The sequence below is a fragment of the Accipiter gentilis genome, chromosome 12 (genome assembly GCF_929443795.1).
Source record: "Accipiter gentilis chromosome 12, bAccGen1.1, whole genome shotgun sequence".
Classification (NCBI taxonomy): Eukaryota; Metazoa; Chordata; class Aves; order Accipitriformes; family Accipitridae; genus Astur; species Astur gentilis.
The window spans coordinates 762,543-781,883 of NC_064891.1; the positions used below are offsets into that span (position 1 = coordinate 762,543).

Consider the following 19,341-nt stretch of genomic DNA (forward strand, 5'->3'; position numbering starts at 1 on the left):
TCTGTAGGTAACACAGTCCACGTGCCAGTGTACCGACTCTAATATTGGTGTGGCAAGAAGTTTCAAAAAATGCAGAGCACAGGCAGGGTGTTCTTCCACTCTTTGTCCTCCAGTAGTATAAGGGGTGCCACACACACATGTATAACCTACTGAAAGTCCAGAGGTTTGGGTTTGTGGGGGTTTTTTTTGTCTTTTCCCTTTGCAGAGTGGACTGTCTTGGTTTTGTTTTCTCCAAGTGAGGTTCTTGAGTGCTGTGATAGGACTGCCCTTAATGATGATTTGAAGGCTGCCATTGAATGGTGGTGGGAGGCAATTAAAAGTCATCTTATTTTAATACTAATCAACTGGAGATGAAAAGAAGCGTCCTTGTATCTTTTATAAGGAATGCTAGGTCTTCAGTTTTTTAGCTGCTACATAATCATTACAAAAGGTTCAATGCATCATCGACAGCTGTATTAGCAACTCTCTTAATGCCTTTCTGCATAGAAAAATACTTTGTTCTTCATCTCTTGCTTTTTGGTAAACCACACTGCTTGTCCAGTTTTCTTTGTCTTTTACACTGAAGCAATTGAAACGTAGAGGTAAGCACTGGACACTGACAGGCTTCTGAAGAAGTTAAGGCTTTTGAGATAATTGGCAATGTCTCTCCATTTTGACAGCATTACAACTTCAAGGTGACGTATCTTTTAGGTTTAATAAAAAAAAAAAAAAAAAAAAAAAAAAAAAGAAACTATGTCTTCATGTCAGGGATCCTGTATGTCACAGTTTAGTTTGGAATAAAAATTTGACAGCACAGTTCACTGACAAAAACTTTGGAGGCTGTAGTGGAAATCTTGGCAGATTCTTAAGCATTTTACAGCATCGAGATGAAGAAATACAGCTATTCAAAATAGCACCATTTCTATGGTAGGATTTATTTTTTTTTTGAGACACGATAAAGAGGTGTACTAATAGCTTTATCTTTTCACACAAATTTGGTCGTGCCAAAGTGAAGAAAAAAATACTTGTGGTTGTTTTCACTTGGTGGTATTTTCTTATGTCCCCTTTTTGTTCCACAGGACACACAACTCTCAGGAGTCTGACAAAGAAGCTGTTGTAATTGTGACTTTTTTTTTTTTTTTTATCAAACAGCACTACAGTAGTTAAAAATACTTGAATGTTTGAGAAGAGGGATTTCAAAATGAAAAACTGTGTCTTTCTGTTGCTTGTAACATGTTTTGACAAATGCAATTTTCTGTCAGCAACAGACTTGTTTAAATCAGCTTTCATATTTTGGAAGATCTACTATGTCGTGCTTGCTTCCGAGTAGATGAAGTATATCCGTGTGGTTAGAAATAGAAGCAGTTTGTTCCTTCTCGCTTGGGATGATACTTAAATATTTTTATAGCCAGAGCAAGCACTGAGCCATAACCAGTTAATATCGTTAAGGTAATAAGTTAATATTGTACTTGACTTATGTGTGAGGGGATGCACTGCTTCTTCAGGAAAAGAAGGATCTGTCTCTATCATAAAATTTGGTCTGTCTTCTGAGAGATTAGGTTCCCCCACATACTTAGAATTAATCAATTTCCAAAGACTTTGGAGTCTTTACATAACTCCATAGGAGAAATACAAATTGGCCGAAGAGTGTTGTTGTTTGTTGTTTGTTTATGTCTGTTTAGCAATAATTAAACTTGGAAGAAGCAGTTTCACACAAGTTCTAATAAGTTTTTGCAGTTTGGTTTCATGCTGTTCCAACCATCTTTTTAGATGCTTTTTATAATTGACCTCACTTCTTCCTTGGCCCTCTTGCCTTAAAAATTTCTCATTTGTCATTTCTGTCCTAAAGTACCTGAAAGCTGTGGAGATGCAGAGCATCTTCTGACAGTGAACAGAGCACATGGGGGGCCCCCCCTTTTAGCTCCTGTGCAGGAATTTCCTTCCTGTGGAAATCAAGCTATTGGGGAAGGGACCCACCCTGAAGCGTGGTTGGGGTGTTGGCAGTGAGCCCGCCATAGCAGCACAGGGTTTCATGGCTGGCTGAGTAGTTTTGAGGCTGGTGCTAGCCTGGTACACTTCACAGTCCTAGTCCTCAGGCACGTGTCCTGGCTGCTGCCTCCCTCTGCAGCAGCGTGAGCCCTGGAAGCATGCCATGCTTGGGTTTTCTTTGAAGAAAACCCAAACACACCAGGAGGATATGGGCCAGATCTCCTAGTTTGCGGGTGAAACATAGACACGTGATGCACAAGATCATCCTAATTTTCCACATACTTGAGCCTTCATGGGAATGCCACGGCCACCCAACAGAGGTAATATTACGTGGAAGAAAAAAAACTAAATGGAACAAAGCAAAAATCCCTATGGAAATATGGAAGGGAATGCTGATACTATATTTTTTTCCCAAAAGTAAGTCTGAACCTGTGGACATAAAAAGCAAACTGTCAAAAATAATTTTGGGGGAGATTATTATGCTGCAGGGCAAGTCTAAAGGAGTGGTATGCAGTCTGAATCATTGGATGGTTTCATGAAGGTCAGGTTTAAAAATAATTGACATGAACAATTAGGTTGCAGGATTCTGCAACCTATTTATTTTTTTTATATCATAGCTACTGTGACTGCAAAATTGTTTGGACTAGCTCAGCGTAGCTTGTGATGTGTACACACCAACATCTGATCTGTGTCAGCAGTTTCTATAAGTGACTAATTGGTACAAGCACAGCATGCTCAGTGTGCCTTTGAGGAGCGCAGGATTCTTCCTCCATCTGTATCTTATCTTTATGTACTACGTACAGCACGTACAGGCTAATCATACATGTGCTGCTTTGTGCCTCTGTTGCACATGCCAGTGCCCCAGCATTTGCTGTTAGCTGTGCCACAAGTGGAGCTGCTTTCTTTTAAAAATGTTTGTAGTTGTTAGGGGTGTAAAATAACCTTGGAAATATGAACCCCTCCAAACTGATGGGAGGGAGCCTGCAGGGAGTACAAGGTAGTACCTCTGAGAAGTAAATTGCGATTTGTTTCACTTGGACCCCTGTGGGATCTACACTTCAGCACCCACAGAATTGTCTTTTTTCCAGATTGACACAAAATTCAGTGCTTTGCCATGGCAAATTGTGAGGTTGTTGTAGCATAGTTTGATAAGCCAGCTTGCAGTTGCTCCTTGCTTCTCCCTTTTCACTGCAGATCAAGGCTAAATGTGGTACCACGGCTGCCCACATGGTATTTCAGTGGGCTCTTGGTGGGCACCTGTAGCAGGAGCCTCAACCATGTGGAGAGCAGTGCAGTGACTGGGCTGGGGTCGCAAGGAGGTACAGTGCCAAAGCTGCATCCGACACCTGTCTCTTTTCCCAGCATTTTGTATAGGGAAAAGAAACAAGAGCAGAGAAGTTAAGCCAAGACCCCTAGAAAGCGTGATGAGACCTCTTTCTTTGCAAAATCACAGGCGCACTGGAAATGATTTTATGTAATCAGTTATGAATTTTACATCAACAAATAATTTCAGCTATGTGCTTCAGTTGAATTTGGTATTGTTCTGTCTGTGTACACAAAGTGAAGGTGTGGGTATGTAGACAAGCACACATGCATACATAAATATATATATAGAGAGATAGATATATACACACACACACTTATATACACGCACACAAAAAAAATATATATATGTATAGACACACACGCATGCTGCACGAGCAGAACTGCTTGAACCTGCCAGGGTAGTAAATGGATGATGGGTCTTGCAGGCAGCAGCCTGACAAGTCAGGTTTTGGCTGTCCTGTACTGCTCTGCTCTCAGTCTGTGTTCCTAATCAGTATATTTGCTGTTATGACGGTCACACTTTTAAATCTGAAAGACTCAAAGATAGAAAGAAGTTATTCCTGCTTTACTGGAACACCACAGTCACTTGGGGGACATGTGTTTCTGGGGCAGAATGTCCTGACTTTTATTTGTGAAGGAGTAAGTGGTGTGTAGGTGATTACAGTAAAAACAAGCAAGGTTAGACTAGCAAGGATTTGACATGAGTAGGGTTCATTAGTATTTACAAAAATAACTCTATGTTCAGGCCTCGTTGTGAGAAGTTGAACTTCTTTGTGTACTCAGTCAGACCACTGGAGTTGTTCTGAGTGTGTAGCATGCCTGAATGCAATATTTTGGGATATTACAGATATCATAAGTTGATTTTAACAGACTTTTTCATTGCTTAGTATTGTTGCAGCATGTTCCATTTCCTAATGATGGGCTGAAGCCAGATGTGCATCATTCTGTTGTGTACACTTTTAAAATTTACCTTGTTTTTTGTTTTTATCTTTCTGATTTATCCAACAGGGTGGGCTGAGTGCCCAAGCTTTTGTTCGCATTGAGATAGAAGATATTAATGATAATCAACCTGTTTTTGAACAAACTGTCTATGTGACGAGCATCAGCAGTCACACACAGCCAGGAACAGAGATCATCAATGTTGTTGCCACAGACAGAGATTCAGGAATATATGGCGTTGTCACATATGAACTGGTCCCAGGAGAATTTTCTTCTTTTTTCACAGTGGATACATCCACAGGTACTGTATGAGTCTATTATTCAGAAAGGCTATAATTATACAACATGTATCTTTTGCTTGACAATGATTTTTTTTTTTATTTGGAGTCATGTCATACAGTTGAAACTTAGATTCTGCTGGGCAATAATTCTAGAGGAGGATGGAGGATTTAGGTTTAATATGAAGCCTTTGCGTTCACTGGAATAAACGGGAGAATGGGAAACATGGTAAATGCCAGTACAATACAGGACAAGCAGTATGCCACTTCTTAACACTATTTTCAGCCATAAATCTATTCATCATTGTGAGAAATAATCAAAACATTATTTTTTACAATAATATCTGAGTTCCTTAAATTTTTAGCTCTTACTCTTGGGGAGCAATAAAAGACCCTTCAAGATGCTTCTCCTTACATTTCATATCTCTGTTTCTGTCCTAACTTTTCCCCACACTGTGCTAGACTAAGTCCCCATTCTGCTCACAGTCTTAAAATATCCAGCTGCCTCCCTGTTTGACTCAATGATTAGCTTTGTAAGTGTCTTTCTCTGCCTTTTGCTTGCTGATATGACTCTTCGTCCTTCTGGTTTCTGGAGAGAGGTTCAGTGAAGGAGTGACGAAGAGAGCAAGAAAGCAATTATGGCAAAAGCAAATCTGTGTGAATTTTCTCAAACACAGGTTGAATCTCACAGATTGAATTACTTTTCCCATAGCCACAAAGCAGCCCCTGTGTAGTGGTTTAACCCCAGCCAGCAACTAAGCACCACGCAGCCGCTCACTCACTCCCCCCCATCCAGTGGGATGGGGGAGAAAATCGGGGAAAAAAAGTAGTAAAACTCCTGGGTTGAGATAAGAATGGTTTAATAGAACAGAAAAGAAGAAACTAATAATGATAACGATAACACTAATAAAATGACAACAGTAGTAATAAAAGGATTGGAATGTACAAATGATGCGCAGGGCAATTGCTCACCACCCGCCAACCGACACCCGGCCAGTCCCCGAGTGGCGATTCCCCGCCCCCACTTCCCAGTTCCTAAACTAGATGGGACGTCCCATGGTATGGAATACACCGTTGGCCAGTTTGGGTCAGGTGCCTTGGTTGTGTCCTGTGCCAACTTCTTGTGCCCTGGCTGGGCATGAGAAGCTGAAAAATCCTTGACTATAGTCTAAACAATACTGAGCAACAACTGAAAACATCAGTGTTATCAACATTCTTCGCATACTGAACTCAAAACATAGCACTGTACCAGCTACCAGGAAGACGGTTAACTCTATCCCAGCTGAAACCAGGACACCCTGTAGTCTGCTTTCTAACCTTAAAATAGTTATCAATGTCAGCTGGAAAGAACATGACAAATGTCCAATGGTGTTTTTCAGGGAGTGGTTAACTAAACGGCAGCTATCATTTTACCTGAGAGCCAGCCCTCGCGTATGAATCTATCTAGATCAACGGTTTTGCTTTATGATGGTCATGGCACAGGGAATTATTTTATATGTTGTAAACATTTTTTTTGGCTGTTGTATGTGTGTATATTTAGCTGTTTGGCATACGAAATGTTACAAGGCTCTACTCTTTCAAAATGGTGCCTATTTTCACTTTCTTTCATGGTCCCCAAAATACTCTGATGAACAGAAGAAACTAATGTTCTTAGGAAGTTGGTCTGCTTGTCTTGGCTATTTTAGAATTTATTTAATTGAGGACTTTTAACTGCCTGTCAAATCAGAGTCTCAGGGGCATAGCTGATGCCAAAAATATATAGTTCAATCAATAATTAGGAAGCTGGATCTCCATAGGCATTTAACTGGTCATTTTAAAACTGCCCAAGCAGGCTTGTCAGAGAGAGCCCCTGTGGATCATGCTAGCAGCACTGGCTTTGCAGCAGTCCTCTCTTTTGAAAGGCTATTTCCTCAGATTGTGACCTTTTGGCTTCCCCGCCCCCCCAGTTTTGGCACTTTGTATAGGAAAAATGTCATGCTTAATCATGAAGACCATAAGTTTATAAGTTACTATTATTTTGCAGATCTATCATGGTATTTTATCAAAGGCAGACCAAATTCAGGGTGGAGTTGCTTGAGGTCATTATTGCTGACATTTCATGATGAGAAGAGCATATAGGTCAGAGACACTATTCCCAACGTTACAGTGCTTGGAATCTGATTGCGCTTAATCAGATCTCCTGGGTAATTCATGAGGCCAGACTAATTTTAACTTACTAATATTAATGGTGTGTGGTTTTTCTTTTCTGAAGAATACACTTTTTCCTTTTATATTCTTCCACATTTACCTACAATAGTGCTTTTGCTCAGTCACTGGCGAGCAGAATGATTTTTAAACTCTTGGCAAAAAATAAACATTATAAACAAAATAAACATTAAAATTGCGAATTTGTCACACAGAAGTTTTGCAATCTTTGCAGGTTAAATTGCTGCAAAAACTGTTCAGTATTCAGAGGGAAATTAAATAAGTGGCTCACTGTTAGGGCATAGAGATTTTGAACTCTCTCCTTACTTCTTGTTAGGACACTGACATTTTCCAGTTTTCATCATGCTAAAGCTGTCTTCATATGCTTTTATATATGGCCTAATTTATATGTGTCTCTCTGGAGGTTATGTGGGGGACTTTATCTAGTTTTGTGGGCTGCATTTTGTGAACAGAGGGCAATGGACAAGTATGACAAGAGATAGGAATTCTTCAGGAGGTAAATCCCCAAACCCGTAAGCCAAACAAGATCATATTACCATTTTGGTCTTTGTTTTTCTGATGTCATGAATGTGCAGTCTGTTACTGATGTGTTCTGCAGTTTTTCCAATTTGAAGTATGGCATATTCTGTTTTATCTGCTCTTTTCATTATTAGAGGACCTAAAAGGGAGGCACAGTGATGGTGTTGGAGGCTTCCATGAATTTGCCTTACTGATAAGTTTTATTTTTTTAAATGCTTAATTTTTCTCACTGACAGAGCATTTAGAAATGAACAATGAAAATCAATGCACTAGTCTTTTTGACTTATGTTCATTATAGCCCTTAGCATTATATGTGGAAGTGGACAGAGATGTTTTCAGTATTATGAGATTTAAATTAATTAGTAGCTAACAGTTTGTTACATTGCCCTACAATACATTAAAATCATATGCAAGATGATGCTGTTCTCCATGGCACATGTAGTTTCTATTTTACAGCATCTAGATTGTGGATTTGAAAATTTATCTTACTGTGGTTTTCTTCAGGGAATGTTTTTGGAGTGCTGTGCTTCGAATACTCACTAAAGATTAACTTTTTTTCCCCATTCCCTTTTTTGTTTTTAAAGAGAAATGGATAAAATGATAAAATAAAAACTGTAACCTGAATTCTTCACTGCTATGGCTTGCTTCTGGCTGTTGCTTTGTTAAAGCAATTGTATGGATATATTAAGAAAGCTTTTAGCTTTGCATAGTGAGGTGTGTTCGCAATACAGGATATCATACCAGCTGGTTGACCACTGACTGCATAGAATATATCAGTGGTGCTTTTGATACATAGGTATTATGAGGTTGAGCCACATCCAAGCTCCTTGAAGGGCCTTCATCTTTTTTTTTTCAAGCACTGTGACATGTGGATGTCATATATAGATACATTCAGTGAGGGTGTGAAGGAAGAGCCTTTCACTGAGCAGATAGATATTCCATTAAAAAGTTTTTTGAATTCTAAACAAGTCTTTATTAGTGATATTTGATTGCTATTTTAGCTTTTAGATACTGCCTTTATTGTTTGTGATATGCTTTTATACTCAATAAATAACATTTACTGCGTTTCCCTTTGAGAAAAAATTGAAATTAAGTATTTTTCATTTGATTGATGATAGACTGTCCACGAGAAAAACCACTTTAAGAACTGTGTAACTAGAAAAATGTATGGATAGGGAACTGTAAACCAGTTCCTCTGCTAGTTCGTGACTCTTGCTATCATTTGTTTCTAGTGTTGGTGTAAACAACATCTTGGCTTCATTATGTTTCCTTTTGTAGATATCTGATCCATGCATGATCTATGAACAGCACTCGTGAATTGATTAGAACAGAGCAAGTTGAAGTTCTTCTGGCTAAGAAACTGTTTGAGCTATGTTTGTTTATTTTCCTATCATTACCTAACAAGCTATCTGAAGAACAGTGTATTTATAGTTATGGCTGAGCAGGTAATTAAAAATCTAAGTCACAGGATAGAATCACAAGTGTGGCAGAAAACCTATGCAGCGCTTAACTTTAAGACTTTGGGATTAACAATCGAATTGATAAACTTTCATTATGTTACAAGCACTAATATTTTCCTTCACCCAAGGCCATATAATTCATTTTTCCATTGATGTTGTTGATACCCTTCTTTAGAGCTCGATAAAAAGATGGTTATCATCTTACTGTAGCCCTGGTTCAAGGAAGCTGTTTCAAATCAACAAAATTAATAATAGTCTTTGGGCCATTGTGACTTCATGTGTCAGTCCTCAGGTAAACGGGCTGTTCATATTCTTGGAACAAGTCCCCTAGCTAGTGACTTTGTGCAGAGGAAACTCCCATGAAGGCTAAGTAAAAGGCAGCAGCCATTGGTTTGTGTTCATTTGACAGTTATTAGTGATTTAAACCTAGTATGAAAAGGTTGCAGAGAAAGTAACATTCACACAGTGTATGTTAGAGCAGTATAAGCATTTAACTTAGCATCTCTGTTTCTTTTGACTATGTAAGATATTTAGGCTTGTGTTTCTGTGAGTCCTACCTAAATTAGATGCCTAAAACAGAGGCTGTGACCTTCCTTTATATTTTACTGAGAATGTTTCTGTGAGCATGGTGGGTTGACCCTGGCTGGACACCAGGTGCCCACCAAAGCCACTCTATTACTCCTCTCCTCAGCTGGACAGGTAAGAGAAAATATAGCAAAAGACTCATGGGTCGAAATAAGGATGAGGAGAGATCACTCACCAATTACCATCATGGGCAGAACAGACTGGGCGTGGGGAAATTAATTTATTGCCAATCAAATCAGAGTAGGGTAATGAGAAATAAAACCAAATCTTAAAACACCTTCCCCCCAGCTCTTCCTTCTTCCCAGGCTCAACTTCACTCCCAATTTTCTCTACTTCCTCCCAGTGAGTAGCGTAGGGGATGGGGAATAGGGGCTGCAGTCAGTTTATCACACGTTGTCTCTGCTGCTCCTTCCTCCTCACACTCTTCCCCTGCTCCAGCATGGAGTCCCTCCCATGGGAGACAGTCCTCCACAAACTTCTCCAATGTGAGTCCTTCCCACGGGCTGCAGTTCTTCATGAACTGCTCCAGCGTGGGTCCCTTCCATGGGCTGCAGTCCTTCAGGCACAGACTGCTGCAGTCCTTCAGGCACAGACTGCTCCAGCGTGGGTCCCCTACGGGGTCACAAGTCCTGCCAGAAAACCTGCTCCAGCATGGGCTTCTCTCTCCATGGGGCCACAGGTCCTGCCAGGAGCCTGCTCCAGCGTGAGCTTCCCACGGGGTCACAGCCTCCTTTGGGCACCCACCTGCTCTAGCATGGGGTCCTCCACAGGCTGCAGGTAGATATCTGCTCCACCGTGGACCTCCTGGACTGCAAGGGACAGCCTGCCTCACCAGGGTCTTCACCATGGGCTGCAGGGGAATCTCTGCTCCAGCCCCTGGAGCATCTCCTCCCCCTCCTTCTTCACTGACCTTGGTGTCTGCAGGATTGTTTCTCTTGCATGTTCTCACTCCTCTCTCTGGTTGTGGTTTCTGTTGCACAGCAACTTTTTTTCCTTCTTAAATATGTTATCCCAGAAGTGCTACCACCATCGCTGATGGGCTCGGCCTTGGCCAGCAGTGGGTCTGACTTGGAGCCGGCTGGCATGGGCTCTGTCAGACACAGGGGAAGCTTCTAGCAGCTTCTTACAGAAGACACCCCTGTAACACCCCCCGCCTCCCCCCCCGCCCCGCTACCAAAACCTTGCCATGCAAACCCAATACAGTGAGGAATTTGGAGATCTTTCCATTGACATGAAGATACATGCATCAACCTTTTGTCATGGTACCATCTGTTACTTATTTATGCCCCAAAATAACATATTGAGTACAAGAGCCAAGTCTTGTTACAAGAGCTGGTCAGTAGTTCAGCATTAAAAAAAAATTTTCAGCACAAAACTACAGTTTCTACTGCTTTTGGGGAAATTTTGACTTGCTAAAAAAATAATTCATTTCCTTTAAGATTGTCAAGGTTTAACCCCAGCTGGCAACTAAGTACCACACAGCTGCTTGCTCACTCCCTTCTGGTGGGATGGGGGAGAGAATTGGGAGAGTAAAAGTAAGAAAACTTGCAGGTTGAAGATGAAGACAGTTTAATAAGTAAAGCAAAATCCATGTGCACAAGGAAAGTAAAACAAGGAATTCATTCACCGCTTCCCATCGGCAGACAGATATTCAGCCATCTCCAGGAAAGCAGGGCTTCATCATGTGTAACTGTTACTTGGGAAGACAAATGCCATCACTCCGAACGTCCCCCCCGTTCCTCCTTCTTCCCCCAGCTTTATCTGCTGAGCATGACACCATATGGTCTGGGACATCTCTTGGGTCAGTCGGGGTCAGCTGTCCTAGCTGTGTCCCCTCCCAACTTCTTGTGCACCCCCAGCCTCCTTGCTGGTGGGGTGGGGTGAGAAGCAGAAAAGGCCTTGATGCAGTACAATCACTGCTCAGCAATGGCTAAAACATCTCTGTATTATCAACACTTTTCAGCACAAAGCCAAAACATAGCCTCATACTAGCTACTATGAAGAAAATTAACTCTATCCCAGCCAAAACCAGCACAAAGATGCATTCTGATTTCTTTTTAACTGAATAGCATAGGGCATCATGTGACTAAAATGTCATGTAAGAGATGTAGAGCAGTCTAGGAGCTTTGGCTGTTGGAGAAGAATGAAAGGAGGAATACACCTGAAGGACACACAAATTTAAGAATATAAGAATTATTAACTTATCAGCCAAAAGGCAGATTTAATTCCAGCATCTCATCTCTAACAGTGCCTGGTAATGGATGCAAAAAGAGGAGTTAAGTGTAGAGCTTGTGCAGAACAGTTCCTCCATTGATATACTTTTCTTGTTTTGGCAGTGTGCAATTTAGAGCTGTACTACTTCCATTACTGTACTATGGCACCATGTGTAGATGCGATTTAGTGTCAAACTGACTTAAAATAACCTTTTGTATTTGGTTCAGAGCACCAGAATAAATTCATTCCTGTTAAGGATGTTGACAAGTTCTGTTTTATTGAAGAAAATGGAAATGTCGACGTTTAACAGTCATATCTTAGGAGATTTTCATTGCATGAAAAAGTTTTGCTTTATTTTTATTACAGTACAGGTTGAAAACAAAAGTCGGAACACCAAAATTTCTTTTTGGGAAAAACAAAATCCAAACTTTGCTTAACTCCATTTATTATAGAAAGTTTAATATATAGCAGTTTGTAATATGCATCAAAGTAAAATGGGGATGCATCCTTTTTAAAGAAAACAAGGCCATTTTTATGATGATTAATGATGTTTTCATATAGTATTGTAGGAAAAACCAGTTTATTTTTAAACTACTTTTGGCATTTTCATACAGCATGTAGTACATTTGCTAAACATATGAAGAGGTTCACATAAATAACATTTAAAATTAGGAGTGTTTTGGAACATTTTGAGGCCACTTGTTTTTTTAAACTGCAGTTTCTTCAATTACTGTTTTTCTGATCTTTCATATGAAATTGATAGTGTATTCAGAATGCTGCAAATCAGATGAATATGTCTGAGACATTGGTTTAGCTCATTAAGTTTTCACCTTTGAAGAACTTTGAGTTAAGTCACAAAGGAAAAATTAGTGGTCTCAGCTGAGTAATTTGTGGACATCTACCTTCACTGAGATCTCATCTAATGAGAAATCTAACATGAATACAGGAAACAGTATATTCTTGAAGCAGACAAAATTTGCTGTAGTAAATGTGAGAGTGCAGATTTTGGCCCTGAAAGGAAGCTGTGTAGCAGAACAGCATGAAAAAATACCCACAGTGCCAGCTCTTAATATATGTGTCTCTTTTTTCTTTTATGAATAAAATCCAACAGAATTGACCATCTACAAAGAGAAAAATTCCTACATGCTATGTGCCAAAACTCAACCATGCAATAGTGTGGTGACGTGTACTTGAGAGTCATTGTGCATGATACAATGCAAAGTATTTACAAAAATACTCTAGCCCACTCCCCTTTCATGTAGTTAAGTCAATGTCAGATCTCAGAAACAGAAGAACTCACCAGGTGAGGCAGAGTGAACTCCCATGGGGTTGCACAGATGATGTGGGCTGATAACAAGAAAAATGGTGAAAATGAAAAAATTATGCCCAAACCTCCCATTTTGGAGGAGAGGAATAACGTGAGATTTGTACAGTAAAGTTCAAACAATCAACACTTTTCTTTGATAGAGACTGTATGGGTCTTAAGTACGGATGTACTTAATGTACTTCATGTTCTCAGTTAACCTAAAAAAAAGACGAAAGCGGCAGGTCACACGAGGGAGCAGACAGCCTTGGCAAAATGCCTTCACACTGTTGGTCTGTTAAAATGGGCATAGTAGGGGAGTGTATAGAGTAGAAAATCAGTTCGTGAGGAGTAAGGTGAACATCTGATAAGTTTCATTCATAGAAGAACAGCAACTATAATTTACTTGGCTTATATTAGGTTTCATTCTGTATCTGTGCTGGAAACATGCATCTTTTGGTACCGTGCCTTCAATGAAATATCATCTCCGGTTACCATGGCAGGTGAGTTTTGTTACCAGGTTGTGCATTGAGCTATTTTTGGATCTGCAGGCTGGCAGTTTGATTGAAAAAGTCCTTGATTAAAAATATGTTTTGGAAAACTTCAATAAGCTAAGAAAGCAAAGGTGACCTGGTGGGATGGTGCGGCAGTGCTGGAGCTGTGTAGATTGTGTGGGAAAGGCTCTGCCTTTGTCTTTGAAAATACAGCAGTTCACCAGGCCAGAGTCCTGCCCACTTAGGGTGCTGACTTTGATTTTTGGTGTGGGGTTTTTTAAAACTCATGTTTTATGTGGAAGTGTTCTCTTTGTATGCAATCAGACAACAAACGTACTCTGAGTTACTATTATGTCAGATTAAAGAAAACAAACCAAGGCAGAAACAGAGGAAATCTCCCTGTAACAGCAAATTATGTCTCTTCGGTTATGTGCTGCTTTACTGGCAAATTAGTGTTTTGGTGTTTTGGTTTAGGTTTTTTTGTTAGGGGAGAATTATTTAAACATGTAATACTACAGTATAGAGAAAGCTACATCAAAGTAATACTTGGGTTTTTTCCCTGTATTAAGTTTAGTCGTAAAACCTTTGTGGTACTAACAACAGCATTGTACTAAGCAAAAAAACCCCCAAACCCTAGTCCTGTCCTGTGAGGTCTATAGTAGGTTGAAATAGTGAGACAGCAATGGATTAACATTACAATCAGTTGGTTCCGTTATCTCCAGGTTTCTTTTAATATATACTGTAGAAAATGAGAGGTTTTGAACAGCAGAATGTTAGATTTGACAGTATTCTGAAGAACATGTAGCAAATATAAATTTGTTGTCAGTTTGAGGGAGGTTTATGTTGAAATTTAAAATGGGAGGAAAAGGATCAAGCAAAATGTTTCATTTGACTTGAATGTTAAAAATAAAGGAAGTGAATCAATAGATTCACAAAGTAAGTGCAGAACTGAAATCCCAAACAGTTAGCGATTGCTGTGGTCACAGGAAAGATCCAGTTGAGTTCTTCCTTTGCTTTGAGCAACACTGGATCTATTTGTCTTTTGGTGGGTGTTGTAATCACCTGATTAAAGTTGGAGTGGTAGGACTTTTTTTTTTACCCTATTAATATTTCTTAAGCATTTTGGGCAAAGTGGAGCAGCTTCCCTGCTCAGAACAGCCGCCCGTACTGGGGACTTCATAGCTAAAGCACTGCTGTTTCTTGCTAAATGGGGAGCGTGAGGCTGTTCTGCTGCTGGCAGCTTCTTCAGAATGCTACTGCCTGGCTTGTAGCTGGTGGGGGCACGTTCAGCTTGCTTTGCTCACTCTTCATTGAGAGCTTGTTCAATGAAACACTTGGTTTAGAAGCAGTGTAGGGGTTTGGAAGGGTCTGAATAGGTCTGATCCAGCTTCTGTTCGAGACCTTTCTTTGGGCTTTTACTGTTACATACCTTTTCCTTAGGGATTCATCATCTCTCATGCAATCAATAGGCAACCAAACTTTTAAAATACAGTAATAATTGGTAGAACCATTGCTCTAAAAACTTTGCTTGCTTTAAACTCTTAGCTTCTCAAAATCATTGGAAAAAAGCACTACAAATCTTGTTTATCTGTCTGCAACTTTTCATGGGATTTGTGAGCATTTTTTTTAGGATTGCCTAAATCCTAATTGCTTTATAAATTAGTTTTTCCCTACAAAATAAACAACCATCATGCTAACTTGATTTGTAGTAAACTTTGAACCATGCATTGACAGCACCACTGAAATATGAATATTACCTGTAATTTAAGATGTAAAAAAAAAATTTAGATAGAGAATTTAAAATTCTGGTGGTGTTCAGATAGTAATTAGGCCAAGCACTTGATCCAAAAAGCTGGTAATGCAAATATAAGTACCACCTTATACTTTTGAGTCCAGTCCTCTAGCTGACTTCTTGAAGTTGCAGAACTGTGTTTAACCTTTTCATGGTTAGATGGCAGCTGGGAAGGCTGAAAGAGGCTGGCTTTACATGTTCCTTTACCTGCCCCTGAGCATTAGGAGGTATGTGATCTCCTAAACGAGCAAACTATAGTCCCTAGAGACAAAAAAGTTTGCATCCCAAATAGTCCATTGCAAGACTTTGTCTGAAAAGCACTTGTGTAACAGAAAACTTAACCTCGATGATAGATCATTCTAGTACTAGACTTGTTCCCTCTCTTGCCCGACGTTGGAGGCTGATGCTATGGTGGATATTCTGCTTGTGAATAATGGCACTGCCTTAATTAGAAATTTGTATTTTGTGTGTCAATGAATACTTCTTAGCTCACTAAAATTGTCTGTGACCTGTAGTATTTAAGATAGTAATAATGTGCTTCTAGGAGAGCTGCAGTGTTAAAACTGGGTACTTTAGCTTATAGATCCTGGTACTGGTTCTTTATATTGCAGATTACCAACCCGTTTGGATTCGGATGAAGTGCGCTGGAATAGACTTTCATATGCTAAGCAAAGTCTTGTGATTAAACACAGTATGTTTATATAGTATTGGTTGTAGACACTAAGCTATTTTATTTATATTTCCTTTTCCAAGGGGAAAACTCTGAGTTCAGCACAAGAATCTGCTAGAGAGGGGCCGCTGTTGAAAGCATTCCCAGTGCAGGGGTATGAGGCTTCTGTAAAGTACAAATGTACACAGGAGATCAATACAAGTTGAATCAGTTACTACGAAAACATTCAAATACTGAATAATTTCGAACTTGAAATAGTCCTCTTATTCACTGAAACTCAAAACAGCATTTGTGCCATCAAGATTAAGCTTTTTAAAGCCTTTTCCTATGAGCTGAAGCTGTGTGTATTACAGCAGGTAGACTGTAAATAACAGTGTAATTCCTCATTAATTCTTTCCTTTCCCCTGACAGTTATTAAACCAGCTCTTCAAACAGTGCATTTGGCAGAGTGTTGTTATGGTTACCATCAAGAATGCAGCTTCACTAAAAAAGGTATATTTTAAAATACAGGTAAATTGCTAAAACTGGAACTTAAATGTAATGTTAAGATTATAGCATAGGCAATGAGTTGGATAAAGTTAAATGGAAACGTCAAGCAGAAGCACTATCGTTCTTCCCTAGAACAATGCTGGTTTTAATGTTAATGCAAAGTCTACACCTCCTAACTACATCCGTCTCTAGGAAGATCACCCTGTCTATGCTCATCTGGAAAATTTTTCTGGCACATAAAAAGCAAAGCTGTATGTGTGTCTCTGCACTGAGAAGCTGGCATGCTAGGTTGGGCGAGGCATGCTCTGAGCAGGTCAGTGGGTCAGCACTGACCTATGCAGTATTAAACAGCAGGTCCAGCGGCCAGCTTTGAAGGTGAATTGGGGTGATGAACTATGCGTACCTTTTTGCCATCTGCTTACTGTCTGAGCTGTGTGTCAGGTCATGCCAGCTCACCCATCCTAGGATATTTGCTGAAGAAATACTGCCATCATTTAAAGCTGGTAGGGCATTCAGTTTCATGATCTTAGGGAACACTATTGATAGCTATTGATTTTATTCCTCTTGCCGTGTTCTGAAGTTGCTTTTTTATTTTATGAACAATTAGAAAATATTGGAAGCCATTTAAATGAGTACACATTTCTGTGCAAACCAGACTTCATTACTGAAGTTAGTGCATCCTGATTTTTATCTTTGCCTCTGCAGTGCTTGACTAGTGGAAAATATTTTGTTTACCTATGAATGGCTATAAATGTAGGGCTGTTTTCTGCTTTGTTTACATGATGACCCTGTGGAAAAACAGATAGGTTTTCAAAGTGGTCAGCTAGAGAGAGGTATGTGTGGAAATCCTATTGGGATAACCAGTTTATTTCTGCCATACAAAAAATGCTTTTGGTGAGTGAACCTACTGATGATGTATGCTGTTGTAATGTTAGGACTGAACACAGGATCACGAAGATGATCAGAAATATATTTTAAAAGAATCATTATATGCAGGCACCTGTCTCCTGCCTTTAACTCTTGAGAAACAGCACTTAGCAGCTAACCCACCTGTGGAGTAGGGTGCATCTCCACAAAAATAAGAACAAAAAAACCCCATGAGAAATTCTGTCATTGAGAGAGAATGGCAGGTGCCACAGAGTCCTGTCTTTCTCTAATGTGTTTGCACATTCTGGGCGAACATTGTCTTCATTTATCTTTTGTGGTTGATAGGCGCAAAGTGGAGAGCAAGAACTTCTTGGAAGTAAGAGTCCTAGCATGTACAGTGAGTGAGGAAGTGTGAAGCAGATCAAGGAATTGACAGTTATGATTTCACCCTTCATTAGTACTAGCTCTCACTGTACATTGAATCCCTGAAACCATTGTAACAATTTATGCTAGCCAGTAAGCACAGATTGTTCTGCAGCAAAAGGTCTGTGCTAAGCTACCCTGCCCTGGAAGCAGAGCTGTTCTCCAAGCTAGAGCCTACAGTGGCAGTTGCTAACATGCAAACCGCATTGCAGATTCTGTCTAAAATGTGTATACAAATCATGATAGGCAGTCTCTGCGTCATGTTTTTGTTTTACAAAGGTTGGAATCTGCAGTCAGTTACACCCATGCAGATCTAGTCAAGAAAATGAGATTGCCAAGGTGTAAGTGAGGCTGAATGTTAATGCTTCATCTGGTACATAATTATAGAATTGTTCACCTATGAAGCAGAATTGATTCCAGCTCTCTCTTGTGCAGAATGAGGAATTACCAGAGGTAAAATCTTCAAGGCACTGCAGTAATATAAACAATAAATGTAAAAAATGGGAATTAAATGTTATTAAAGGCAGCAGACAAGACTGTCCATATATATGGGGAGCCAAGCTGTAAGAAAGAAGGTGGCATTTTTCACGCAGTGACTCCTTAAAGTGGAACCAGACTTGTGTCTGTGTGGTCCCCTGCTGGGAGCTTTGGACTTGGTAAAACGTTCCTCACAGAGGAGCTGTCTCATTATTCCCTTTCCATCGTCAGCATTTCTAGAAACTGTTTTTCATAATGGAAGAATATGTTCTGTACCACAGCAACCTAATTGTCTTTTAAGTTCTCTGAAGCCACAGATTGCAGGCTGCAAATGACTATGATAATAACAATAATAAGCCACTGTCTTTTCTTAACCACAGAACAGGAAAGAAAGGAAAACTGACTTGTCTTCAACCTGCTATTTAGCAAGGCATACCTCTATTGAGTTTCACACACCAAATGCGTGACTTGACTTAAACAGCTAGTTCCTGCCATGTGCTTCTTGCAGTTAGCCCCATGTTTCTGCCTTTGCAACGTAGTACTAGGGGATCGCCTGCACCATACTTCAGCAGATCAAATACACCTAGCCAGCTTACTCTGAGGTGTGCTGGCAGCTACTTTTGACCCAAGTGGTCATGACTGTCCATTTTAGTCACAGTCCAATGTTTTTACCTAACCGTATAGAAAGTAGGATCCCAGGTGCTGCCTACTTCTACAACTTCTTTCCCATCATATGATGCCATAATAGAGCCTAATGTGGCATGTTCCCCAGCATATGGTAGAGCTGTCTCAAATGTCTGTATAGATGATGTATCGCTAGATGCAAAGCTAATGCCCAGTCCTACAAATGCTGAAAGAAACAGAATGTGTATAATTAAAAGTCAAACTGGGTTATAAAATTTCCTGCACACTACAGTTTTGAGGCTGGAAGGAACCATATGGAAGACATATACTTTTTACTTGGAATCTGCCACTGTTCTTAGGGTGTCCCTGGTCCTCCAAGAGAGGACTGAGTTGGCGAGATGTACTTGCCTATTCCCTTCCCTCCCTAGGACACAGCAAAAGAATGAAGAGAGAAAGCAAAATCTTTTATCCATTTTCTTTTCTGTCTGCTTTCTGTAGCTGAACTGGCTGTAATCTGTCTAGGTCAGCAGAGAAGGAATTTTGGTTCTGAAATATCTGTTCCATCAGGTCTTCAGAGTTCCTGGAGTGGAGCAATGTTTGCTCCACCCTTTGCTAAGGGATGTTCTGAAGTCTTTCGTTATTGCTTTGAGAGTAAGAATTTCAATGTAATGCTTTTGTGTAGAAGTTTTGCCACTCTTCACATACATT

At 40.0% G+C, this 19,341-nt stretch overlaps 1 protein-coding gene across 1 annotated transcript in view; it reads left to right on the forward strand.

Annotated features, from left to right (window-relative positions):
* DCHS2 (dachsous cadherin-related 2) overlaps nt 1-19,341 on the forward strand; it is a 117,959-nt gene that overhangs the window by 48,013 nt on the left and 50,605 nt on the right. Inside the window, exon 3 of the mRNA XM_049814836.1 lies at nt 4,303-4,534. Within this exon, the coding sequence (XP_049670793.1) occupies nt 4,303-4,534 (232 nt within the window). The remainder of the gene's footprint in view (nt 1-4,302; nt 4,535-19,341) is intronic.